Consider the following 13229-nt stretch of genomic DNA (forward strand, 5'->3'; position numbering starts at 1 on the left):
GCAGCCCATCTTCGGAGTGCAGCAGCAAGTGGCGCGGCAGGCCAAGGCCTTCCTGTCGCTGGGGAAGATGGCCGAGGTGCAGGTGAGCCGGCGCCGGGCCGGCGGCGCGCAGTCCTGGCTGTGGTTCGCCACGGTCAAGTCGCTGATCGGCAAGGGCGTCATGCTGGCCGTCAGCCAGGGCCGCGTGCAGACCAACGTGCTCAACATCGCCAACGAGGACTGCATCAAGGTGGCGGCCGTGCTCAACAACGCCTTCTACCTGGAGAACCTGCACTTCACCATCGAGGGCAAGGACACGCACTACTTCATCAAGACCACCACGCCCGAGAGCGACCTGGGCACGCTGCGGCTGACCAGCGGCCGCAAGGCGCTGGAGAACGGCATCAACGTGACGGTGTCGCAGTCCACCACCGTGGTGAACGGCAGGACGCGCAGGTTCGCAGACGTGGAGATGCAGTTCGGTGCGCTGGCGCTGCACGTGCGCTACGGCATGACCCTGGACGAGGAGAAGGCGCGCATCCTGGAGCAGGCGCGGCAGCGCGCGCTTGCCCGGGCCTGGGCGCGCGAGCAGCAGCGCGTGCGCGACGGCGAGGAGGGCGCGCGCCTCTGGACGGAGGGAGAGAAGCGGCAGCTGCTGAGCGCCGGCAAGGTGCAGGGCTACGACGGGTACTACGTACTCTCGGTGGAGCAGTACCCCGAGCTGGCAGACAGTGCCAACAACATCCAGTTCCTGCGGCAGAGCGAGATCGGCAGGAGGTAACGCCCGGGCCGCGCCCGCCGAGCCGCTCACGCCCTGCTCACATTGTCCTGTGGCACAACCCGAGTGGGACTCTCCAACGCCCAAGAGCCTTCCTCCCGGGAGAACGAGACTGCTGTTAGAACCCATACCCACACCGCGAAAACAAGGACCGCTTTTTTCTGAATGACCTTAAAGGTGATCGGCTTTAACGAATATGTTTACATATGCATAGCGCTGCACTCAGTCGGACTGAACGTAGCCAGAGAACAAAAAAACCATCAAGGACAAAGGCCTCGACCTTTTGCGCTGGGCCGTCTGCTCCTTTCGAGGCACTGTATTTAACTAACTTTTAAAAAGAAAAAAAACAATGCATACAGTGTTTCCAAATAGTCCCGAATTGTCGACCTTTGCTTACAAGAAGTAGTCTGTCTGCATAGGATGTGATAGCTATCTCTGTTCATTTTACAATGTGGGGCAAAGTTACTGTTTCTAGACAACCAACTGCTTTCCTTGTGCAGCTTTGTAGAAGGACATTGGCGCAGTGACGTCTGCGGCGGGATTTGTTAATGGGTTTTACAATGCTAGCGTGGTTTGCCTTCGGGGAAAAAACTGGCAACTAGAATCCTCGTCACTGATAAGCAAAGGAAATCCTGATTTTTTTTGTAAATTATGTGAGACAAGTTGTTTATGGATTTTTATATGAATTACAATTTACTGTACATCAAATATTAGTCTCAGAGGAGTTAATTTATGTAAAGTGTTTAAAAAGTTTATACTTAAAAATAAAATGATAAAAACGTGAACTGTGTGACTTTTTTAAAAGGATTGCACCTTTTGTTATCTGTTATAGCTGTACAGTATAAATTATTATATTGTAGAGATATAACAACTTATGCCTATAATGTCCAGAAGTGTTAATATTTTTGTATTAGGTTGAAAAAATGTGCAAGCTTCTATCACTAGATGGATAGGACCGTGCAATTCTAGGTGGGTGGCGAATCAGAGAGCTCCTTTCTCTTCCCTCTCTCACACATCAAGCCAGTGTCCTCAGCATTGTCAACTGAGAGGCACAGTAGACAACTAGGGCTGGTGGAATGTAAGAGAAGACTGGAAAAAACGGGAGGAAGGGTTCTCTGGCCCTCTCTCAACCTTGCCAGTGGATGGGGAGTTGATATAATTAACCCCGGGGTTTTTACTGTTGCTGTTCCAAAGCTCTGTCTCATGATGGAGGAGAGACCACATCAGATGCTGGGGAAACAGGAGGAGGAAAGGATCTAATGTAGTCGTGATCCTAAACACGTGTCTTCAGATCTAGGAAAGACAGCAGAAACCGAGCAGTGGTGGGTGAGCAGATGGAGCCGGTCAGGGTTACTCTGCTAGTTTTGGGTTTGTACCCTTGGTCACCAAGAGGGACAAAAAAGGGAAACAGAAGCTCCTCTAAGCCCACATGACCAAACCATCTTGGGGCTGGTTTGAATGACAGCCTCTGCTCTGTCTCGGGAAAGCCGGGGGTGGCAGATCCAGCTGGAAGTGAACTGGCAGCCGCGCCCTCCTGCACACAAGCATGCTCGCGTGTGGGAACCAGCCCAGCCGCCATCTGCACTTCCGTGTCAGCTCAGCTCTGACAAATCTCTTTCCTGAGCACTAAATTCAGCCACAAAAATATTTTTAGAAGATATTTCTCAGTTCATTGAGCTATATAGTACACACTGTTTTCCTCTATGTATAATGGTGATAAAATATAGCAAGTGAACATGTCGTAAATATAAAGGTTCAAGTGATGTATTGAAAATAATTTTCTAACTGCTTTGTATGTATCACATACTCTAAATTGCACAGTAGGTGTGTTTATTAAACAGATTGGCTGGGAAAGTTTCAAAATAGCTACTGAATTTACAGTATCAGTGCTATTACTGTCTTTGTGTATTTGGTAGAGCATACCGAAGTAATTAATCCTCTAATGAATGCTGATATTTTATTAGAATGAAAGCACAGATTAGCATTAATATTTTTTATTCTGGAAATCCTTTGGCAAGTATTATGAAGCCCAAATTTAGAAACCTATGAGATTTCAAACCACATAAACATGATTCTGTTTTCCATTTAATTTTTAACTGTTAACTTAGGTATTTGCAGTTCTGTTCCATGGAACTTCTGCAGGCCTGTATTTAGCATGCTGTAAGTACTTTTGGGTGAAATAGGCTCTGAGTCTAAATTCTCAGACATGTTTCTGATGTAGTACCATGAAAAGCTTGTGCCACATGACAGAAGTGAAATCATAGTCTTAACCTCTTCTTGACATGGACTGGTCTTCACACGGGCACCAATAAATAACAGATTTGGAGTATCTCCTGGTGCTTATTTTAGATGAAGTCAAATCAACCCAATTAGTGTCTTGTTAGTAGGTATAATGAGCCTATTTCTTTCTAAAAAGACTTGTGATCTGGACATGCTTTTACGAGAAATAGTGACCTTGGGGAATATGTAAACAAAAGACCTTTTTCTAAGAGTTGGGAGGGGGTGGGGGAGTGTATAATGAAAAGAATTAGCTTACAAAAAAGAAATTGATATTCAAAGTATTTTAGGCAAAGCCAGTCAAAATGCTTTCATGATATTTTGAGATGTAAATTTTGTCTGATTTGTATTGTTCTTTTCATTTGCCTTCTTAACTTTATATGTGACCTGAATTTTCCATAACTTGATGACTATAGATTGCATCTAGGCATTCCAATAAAAGCCAACCCAATGTGTGTGTGCTTTTATATTTTTTCAAATCTTGGGCTAGCCGGCATTGCTTTTGTGTTTAACGTGGAGGATGCAAATAGATGCAGTCGTTGGGGAATTGATTTGTCTGCAACCCAGTTGGTAGGAGCTTTTTCTCTTTTTTGTCCACTGGTCAGACTGCTGGCTCAGCAGGGTGAGCTTCGCAGGGGACCCTCCCATGGCCTACTTTAAGAAAACAGTAAACACAGCCCCACAAAGCCAAACACACTAACTGTAAAGAAGAATTTACAAAAGTACCGCCCATTACTACTCGAGAGCAGGCCTCATTCCTGTGATCCTGGCAATAAGCGTGCTTAATTAAAACACTTGATGAGAAGAATCACTTTGGGCCTGATAGGCTTGCAGCCTCCTGGAGATGTCGAAATCTACATACAGACCGGCTGATTAGAGGATGCTTCGGCAATTCTGGCCGCAGGCCAGGGCTTTGATTTTAGTCGGAAAAGGCAGACTTCATCACACTTGCTTTCTAGTGACAACCTCAACTGCATAACGTGTTGATCCAACAAGAATCAGGTCATTCCACTCGCCAAACTGGTCTATTTTCTTCTCCTCGAATTAGACTTTAACATGATCAAAACGGAAATCCAGAAAAACAGGTGAATTACTGCTTTCCTTCTCTACACTCTTTTCCCTAAAAAGTCATGTCTGAACAAATGCAAATAAAAACGGTGCCGGTAAAAATTATACCTTAGAAAAAATAATCAGAATATGGGATATGCTGCTGCTACATCCCGTGAAATTTGTGTCTTTACATTCACCACACATTTCCTAACAGTTGCATGGGGTTCTAACTGCCAGACCGCAACAGAAGGGCAGCACCTGAATATAAGCACCTCAAATCAGGACCAGTCCTCAAGCGCTTGAAAAGATGAGGAGAGGAGCTGGAGGTTACAATGAGCTGTGATCGCACCACTGCACTCCAGCCTGAGCGACACGAGACCTTGTCTCTTAAAAAAAAAAAAAAGGAAAAAAATTTTAATGAAAGAATGCCCTTGATGCTTTTCCTATTCGTGCCCATTCTTCACTCTGTTCACCATCTTTTCTTTCTCCTTTTGCCCTGGGCTACTCCTGAATGCAGTTGTTTCTCTCGCCTGCTGACAGCAAATCAGCTGTCCGAGGTGCTTTTGGAAAGGAGGGATTCAAGAGAGGAAGCCGGAAGGCACTGATCCACATCATGTTCTGTCTGGGCAAAACCACCCGGGCGGTGCTCACAGCTGCTCACTTGCTGTTGCACAGAGGAGGAAGACAAGGTCCACCTGGACCAAGAACTGCCACCACCCACCTGGCAGGGCTGGGGGGTATCATTTGAGCTCTAGTCGAGTGGGGTGAGTCTGCCCCTGGGAAGTCTCAAAGGGCAACATACTAAGATCTCACCCTTTTCATAGAAATCCACATTTCATCCCACTTTCCTTCAAGGAGTGATCTGCTTCCAGCATCCCAGTCCACAAAATGCATCCCATCCCAGAAGCTGGAGGTGGAAGGGACTTACAGACATTAGAGTTGTCCAAGTTCACAGAAATGCCTCAAGTTAAGGTGAGCAGAGATTCCCTTGAGCTAGTACCCTCCACTACGTCACAGCCTCCTCATAATGCTACCGGGGCAGGTACCGCAGATACTCCTTACCGCCCCCCTTCCCACGGACACTGGATCTTTCCAAAACTGCCATCATTTATAGCTAGGACTAGCATTTTTCATTCTATAACCTGATGATTTATATTATGTCAGGTTGTGTCCCCCGGACACTAAACAAAACAGGTGCCTTGAATGGCCCTCTGCCTGCCAGCATTTCTAGCTCCTCACAGCTCTTCCGTATAGATAAGCAAGTTTGGCTGGCCATCATTTCCGAAGGAAAGGCCACTGGGCTGTTTACCTAGGTTTTCCAGAAGTTTTCCATTTGGCTTTGAACACCCTACCAGACCCATGGAAAAAAATAAATAAAAATGAGTTATAAGTCATTATCACCCATTTCAACCACAGAGTTAAGCCAGAGTCCCAAAGAGGTACTGATAAGCCATTTGAATTTTCTACCTTCTCATTTAAGCCACTTAATGAATATCCTTCCTTTGCCAGACTTCTCATTTGCTGTTTACCACCCCTGCAAGCAATGGTCTCTTGATGTTAGTTAATTACGAATAACTTTTAGGTAAATTAAGTAAACCTTTTCATTTATGAACCGACTTGGAATCCTGTCGTGGAGGAATACGGGGTTCCTAGAGTCCTGTGGGTGGAGAATTTACTATCAACCGATTCTAAGCCTAGAGTAACATCATTATTCAGTTTAGAGTTAATGGGTTCCTCAAAGCAAATTTAATAAATCCTTCTGGGATCTAAGCTCAGGAAAATTAAAATTAGAAGCATAAATTGTGACTTTTAGGGCAAGAGACTGACTTGGTAACAGTCCCCGTGCTTACAGGGTGAATTGTGAGCTAGGCTTAGCAGGCCCTGGCCACAGACATTCATCCTGTATTATGCAGGGAAATCTCGTTCTTCTACCTGTGTGCAGAGATTTCCTGAATTCCACCCACAGCGGCCATTTCTCTACGGCATAGCCCACCGCACACAACTGATAGGATTTACAAGTGGTCCGCTGGGTCAAAATGAATTCTTTAAAATTTTCACAAGTTAACTCTATCCATGGGTATGCGGGGAGCATAAATGCCCAAGGTGTTAACATGACAAGTTCTCCGGCGTGACTGAAAGGCTGAAAACGGGGCGCTCAGTGGAAGTCGGTGAGGAGGCTCACCAGGTTCTCTTCAACCTGGAGTTCTTATCGCACCGTGATTAATGACTGCGGGCTGGAGGATGCCCCGTCCCAGACCTTCCTCCCACACGAACACTAGGGAAAGTCTAGTCTACCCGTTCCAGAGAATATTCTGCAGAAATCGTCCCCGGAACTCTCTTTGCATCCAAGATGCTCGCTCGCTCGCTCGCTCGCTCTTCCCCACCCCGCCCCCTCTCCTTTAGGGCCTGGAAGGAAAGCCTCCCTGGGTGGGCCAGGGGGACGTCGATGACTCAGGCTCTCAAAAGGACCTAGAGTCAGTCTGTCATCTCCAGTTTCTTAATTTATTGACAAAAGATTACAAACAAGCAAATTGTAAAATACCCTTATTCAGCTATGACATGATTTCCAAGCTCAAAATTAAAAAAAATCAAGCCTGGCGTTTAACTTCAGTCTGGAGCATTGACAGGTGACAGGTCACTGCAGAACACAGAGGCGACCCAAGGCAGAGAACGGGAAGGAGTAAGGGGAAGACAACACCCTTCCCTGAGTCCTCCCTCATCTGGGGCTTCCCACTGGCCTTCCCCTGGGGTTCCCGGAACTCTGGCTTCTGCGGACATGGAAAAGCCGGCCCAACATCCTGCGGCCCCGTGGGCAGGGTTCCTGAGACGCCCCCTCCTGCAGACCCCGCAGCCCCTGCAGCCCCCAGCGGGCCCCGGGCCGGCCCTGCAGGGGATGGCGGCACTTTCAGGAAGGGCTCTGGCGCCCCCTAGTGACGCGCGGCCGTGGTAGGGAACGTCCTGGACGCCAAAGGGGTAGTTCACGGGCCAGAAACCCAAGGGAAAGCGAAGAGAAGGCGCCGCTGCCCGCCACTCTCCACCCCAACCGCGGCGGGGCCGGCTGTCTGACCCTCTCTTCCCCACCTCTGCTCTGCCCCCCGAGTTTCACACTTAAAGCGGAGACTTCTGCTTCAGCACCGCCTCACCGAGGCCTGGGCCCTGCCAAAGTGGCTCGGGTAAGATTTCCCTGCACGTCGAGCAGACACTGTCAAGCCGCATTGCTCTCACTCACAGATCAAAATAAGGCCCTTCCTCCCAGGAATTGTCCTCGGGCTATCTGAGTTCTGCAGCCCCCTGAAAACAGTGATTTCTGAACTATCACATTGTTTCCCTTTTACTTTTCATGTTAACAGTCCTGTCGCTGGGAAGAATGTCCCAGAAGAACGGATCACTTAAATTCAGAGTGGCATTTTTATTTCTGAGGGAGCTGGGCTCTCATGGAACGTGCTAGAGTGACAGCCTGGAAGAGCGAAAGCCGCCTCACCCCCGCTTCCCCGCAGCTCCCCAGCCGCCTCGGCCTAGCCTCCCTGCAGCAGTGACATCCAGTCTCCCTCCTCTACCCAAGCCGGCGGCAGCCACCAAAGCCACCGCGACGCAAAATTGGGGAGGGATTCAACATTTTGCCCCTGGGTTGTCACCCAGAGAAGCCAACAGATGCTAATCTTATATCGCAGCCTGTTCGCTGGTGTCCTGCCTTCAGAAACAGGCCCTGAGTGCAGCCCGTTGGCATTTTTGGAGACCAATAAATAGGCCCATTTTCCTACCCAGGTTCTTGCTGAAATGAGAAAGAAGGCCAGAGACGGCTCAGGAAAGCCAAAACATCACCCAGATAAAGGCAGGGTTGGGATGCAGCAGGCACAGCTGCATGTGAAATCCGAAAGGGCCACTAACGGGACGCCAAGATCAGCCAGGCACCGGCAGCAGTGACAGGATGACGGGAGGCTCCCTGAGCCCGAGCCCGGCGCGCGCGTGCTCAGCTCATTCCTCCCCACTCACCAGGAGGGCAAAGCGCTCCCCTGCCCACTGGGAGCCAGGATGACAGGGAGGCCAGGAGTGAGATATCTCTCTTTCTCTGTCTGTATCTCTCTCTCTCATACACACACACACACACGCATCACCACGGAGGCTGTGGCACTAGGAGCAATATTGCACCAGGTCTCCAGCCCCGGGTTTGCCAGACGCTGTCCCCACAGCCTGCGGCCTTCAGCCAGGTTGCTTCCCGCCCTGGGCCTCTGCCAAAGCCAGAGACAGGGGCTCTCCAACCGCAGCAGTGGGCGCCTCGCCTGCTGTGACAACTCTGGCTCCGGGGCTGCTGGGGAACCCAGTCCTAAACACAAGGTCTTGGGTCCTAAGCACAGGCTGGCAGCCCCGGATCGGGAGGCCCCGTGCATACATCCGCTCCCGGCCTGAGTCCCTCGCCCTGGCTCCCACCCTGCCACCCCATGGCGCTGCCTGCGAGAGGCGCGGGGAGCCGGGCTCTGGCCTTTTCCAAGGCAGCTGCTGCCCGTTCCTCTCGTGCCTGTTAGGACGCGGAGAGCAGGCTCGCCGGGCTCTTTAAATCAAAGGGAAACAGGACTCTCCTCGCCACCACTCAGGCTCTTTCTGCGGCCTCTGCCAATTAGTGCTCCAGTTAATCACACTTAGCAACTCCCTGGAGAGGCAGCGAAGCCGGGAGGAGCCCGGCGCGGGAGGCCCCCTCTCAGGCCCGCTCTGCCGAGACTGAGATGGCCACTTGACTCTGCGCCTCGGTTTCCCCATCTTTACAGTGGACCCAGACCTTGGCCCCCAGCCTCCCGGTGCCAAGACGCTGAGTGTGTGTGCACACACGTGCATGCATCTGTGTACACGTGTGTGCGTGTGTGTGTGCGTGTGTGTATGTGTGTGTGATGTGCATATGTGTGGAGTGTGTGCGTGCATGTGTGGACCTGTGTACGTAATGTGTGTGCACATACATGAATATATGCATGTGAGTGTGCACGTGTGTGTTTGCATATGTGTGTGTATGTGTGTGGATATGTGTATGAAATATGTGTGCGTATGTGTGTGTATGCATGTGAGTGTGCACGTAGGTGTGTGTTTGCGTATGTATGTGCACGTGTGCATGTGGGGGTGTGCATGTGTGAACCTGTGTACACGTGTGGACCTGTGTAGACACGTGTGGACCTGTGTGCTTAACGTGTGTGCACGCATGTGTGTACATGTGAGCATGCATGTATGTGTGCATGTTTGTGTATGTGTGTGCACGTGTGCATGTGGGGAGTGTGCATGTGTGGATATGTGTACATAACGTGTGTGCACATGTGTGAGTGTATGCATGTGTGCACGCATGTGTACCGTATGTGTGTGCTCATGCTATGTGGGTGTGCACATGTGTGCCTGTGTGCATGCATATGTGTTTATGTGTATGTGTGTGGTGGAGAGAAAAAGCTAAAAGAGCTCATGGTGATAAGGCTACCACCCAGACGTCTTGCACCATCTCCTGAGAAAGTCCCTGAGCTGAGGGGAACCCCAGCCACAAAGCTCAGCCAGGTGAGGAGGCCCCGGGAAGGGAAGGGGGTTGCTCTCCCTGCAGCCCCCACCCACCAGGGAGGGAAGTGGTGAGCAGGACTCCCTGGCATGTCCTCACACTTCCTGCAGGACGGAGCTTAGTGGCTGCCCTGTTCCCACCCCGGAGCTCACTGCTTGCCGTTTGAAGATGATGCAATCGACTCTCGGGTGTGAATATTTATAACCGCACAGGAAATGACACGGAGCACAGCCACCTGCAAACACAACCCTGCCAGCATCCTGGGCTTTGCCCTGCTCCAGAAAAGGAAACTCAAGGAGGAAGAAAGTGGGCAGAGAAGACGGCACAGGGTCCCTGGGTCCACGCCTGATGGCGCCCAATGTTGTCCCCCTTTTTCTGGCAACCTTAAAGGCCAGAACTAGACTGAACCCCAAGGGCATGCCTCACCAGTTCTCCCTCCTGGGCCCTGCCTGGTCTGGGGCAGCATCAGACCTCACTGGTCATCACCACGTTCAAGACCCTGGCCATGAGGATGCCCAAAATGGTGGCCCCCTGAAAACCAGCCAAGTCCAGTGCCAAGGCAGTTGAAAGGGCTCTGCCTCACAGTAAAATCCACCGTGTATTGGTGGTGTCACCCTGCCATTTCATAGTACCCCAGACAAGGATCCTTTCTACTTCTGCCCACAATTACTTGTGAGAGTCAGGGCCATGACCCAACCCTGAGTCTGTCACCATCTCCACACCTTCCCCAGGACCCTGGGCAGGGACAGGTGGGATGCAGGCAGAGCAGGAGCATCCCTGAGAGGGCCCTCCAGGGGGAGTGCTGCTTACTTTACACTCTCACCATACACACTCACACTCACACCACACACCACACACCATCACCACACACACGTACACACACACCACATACACACACACCAGACACACACCACACACACCATCACACACACACCATATACAGACACACACTCTCACCACACAACACACATACCCTCACAACACACACTTCACTACACACACCTCCTCACCACACACATAAACCCCATACAAATACACACAACACACACAACACACACACACCCCCTCACCACACACACACCAACACAGACCATCACCACACACACCAAACACACACACACCACACACATGCTATCACAACACACATACCCTCACCACACACACAAGACACACACATACCATCACCACACACACACCCTCACCACACACATACCACACACACACCAGCACCACACGCACACCACACAAATACACTCACCATGCACACACCCTATCACCACACACACCCCACACCCTCACCACACATACACACCCCCCACACATACACACTCACCATACACACACTGTATTAGTTTGTTCTCATATTGCTATAAGGAAATACCCGAGACTGGGTAATTTATAAAGGTAAGAGGCTTAATTGACTCAGTTCCACATGGCTGCAGAGGCCTCAGGAAACTTAAAATCATGGTGGAAAGGGAAGAGGCACATTTGACACGGCGACAGGAGAGAGAGAGAGTGTGTGTGTGCATAGGAGGAACTGTCAAACACTTAGAAAACCATCAGGTCTTGTGAGAACTCACTCACTATCATGAGAACAGCATGGGGGAAACCACCCCATGGTCCAATCAACTCCCACCAGGTCCCTCCCTCAGCACCTGGGGATTATGGGGATTACAATTCAAGATGAGATTTGAATGAGGATACAGAGCCAAACCATATCATTCCACCCTTGGCCTCTCCAAAATCTCATGTTCTCACATTTCAAAACCAAGCATGCCTTCCCAATAGTCTTAACTCATTCCAGCATTAACTCAAAAGTCCAACTCCAAAGTCTCATCTGAGACAAGGCAAGTCCCTTCTGCCTATGACCCTGTAAAATCAAAAACAAACTAGTTACTTCCCAGATACAATGGGGGTACAGACATGGGATAAATACATCCATTCCAAATTGGAGAAATTGCCCAGAATGAAGGGGCTACAGGCCCCATGTGAGTCTGAAATCCATCAGGGCAGTAAATATTAAAGCTGTGAAATGATCTCCTTTGACTCCATGCCCCACATCCAGGTCACTCTGATGCAAAGGGTGGGCTCCCATGGCCTTGGGCAGCTCCATTGCTGTGGCTCTGCAGGATACAGCCCCCTCTGGCTGCTTTCATGGGCTGGCATTGAGTGTCTGCAGTTTTTCCAGGTGCATGGTGCAAGCTGTCAGAAGATCTACCATTCTGGGGTCTGGAGGATGGCGGCCCTCTACTCACAGCTCCTCTAGGCAATTCCCAGTGGGGACTCTGTGGGGAGGCTCTGACCCCACATTTCACTTCTGCACTACCCTAGCAGAGGTTCTCCATGAAGACTCTACCTGTGCAGCAAACTTCTGCCTGGACATCCAGGCATCTCCATACGTCATCTGAAATCTAGGTGGAGGTTCCCAAACCTCAATTCTTGATTTCTGTGCACCTTCAGGCCCAATACCATGTGTAAGCTGACAAGGCTTGGGGCTTGCACCCTTTGAAGCACTGGCCTGAGCTGTACATTGGCTCCTTTCAGACACAGCTGGGATGCAGGGCACCAAGTCCTGAGACTGCACAGAGCAGCAAGCCCAGCCCACAAAACCATTTTTATCTCCTAGGTCTCCAGGCCTGTGATGGGAGGGACTGCTGTGAAGACCTCTTGACATGCCCTGGAGACATTTTCCCCATTGCCTTGGTGATTAACATTTGGTTTTTCATTACTTATGCAAGTTTCTGCAGCCAGCTTGAATTCTCCTCAGAAAATGTGTTTTTCTTTTCTATCACATCATCAGGCTGCAAATTTTGCAAATGTTTATGCTCTGCTTCTCTTTTAAACATTAGCTCCAATTCCAAACCATCTCTTTGTGAATGTATACAACTCAATGCTTTTAAGAGCACTCAAGTCATATCGTGAGTGCTTTGCTGCTTAGAAATTTCTTCCATTAGATACCCTAAATCATCTCTCTCAAGTTCAAAGTTCCCCATATCTCTAGGGCAGGGGCAAAATGCCACCAGTCTCTTTGCTAAAGCATAACAAGAATCATCTTTATTCCAGTTCCCAATGAGTTCCTTATCTCCATCTGAGACCATCTCAGCCTGGATTTCATTGTCCATATCACTATCAGCATTTTGGTCAAAGCCATTCAACAAATCTCTAAGAAGTTCCAAACTTTCCCACATTTTCCTTCCTTCTTCTGAATCTTCCAAACTGTTGCAACCTCTGCCTGTTACCCAGTTCTAAAGTCACTTCCACATTTTTGGGTATCTTTATAGCAGCACCCCACTCTCTGTGGTACCAATTTACTGCATTAGTCCCTTTTCATACTGCTATAAAGTGTTGGCCAGTTGGGTGCAGTGGCTCATGCCTGTAATCCCAGCACTTTGGGAGGCTGAGGCAGGCAGATCACAAGGTCAAGAGATCAAGACCATCCTGGAGAATATGGTGAAACCCTATCTTTACCAAAAATGCAAAAAGATTCGCCAGGCGTGGTGGCGGACACCTGCAGTCCCAGCTACTTGGGAGGCCGAGGCAGGAGAATGGCGTGAACCTGGGAGGTGGAGCTTACAGTGAGCCCAGATCGCGCCACTGCACTTCAGCCTGGGTGACAGAGCG

The 13229-nt window shown here is 49.8% G+C and overlaps 1 protein-coding gene across 1 annotated transcript in view; it reads left to right on the forward strand.

Moving 5' to 3' along the window:
- TENM3 (teneurin transmembrane protein 3) overlaps window positions 1–3489 on the forward strand; it is a 117574-nt gene extending 114085 nt beyond the window's left edge. The window contains exon 19 of the mRNA XM_033215751.1: window positions 5–3489. Within this exon, the coding sequence (XP_033071642.1) occupies window positions 5–760 (756 nt within the window). The 3' untranslated portion in view covers window positions 761–3489. The remainder of the gene's footprint in view (window positions 1–4) is intronic.
- The last annotated feature ends 9740 nt before the right edge of the window (window positions 3490–13229 follow it).

Source organism: Trachypithecus francoisi, unplaced genomic scaffold, assembly GCF_009764315.1.
Source record: "Trachypithecus francoisi isolate TF-2019V2 unplaced genomic scaffold, Tfra_2.0 Lachesis_group1, whole genome shotgun sequence".
Classification (NCBI taxonomy): Eukaryota; Metazoa; Chordata; class Mammalia; order Primates; family Cercopithecidae; genus Trachypithecus; species Trachypithecus francoisi.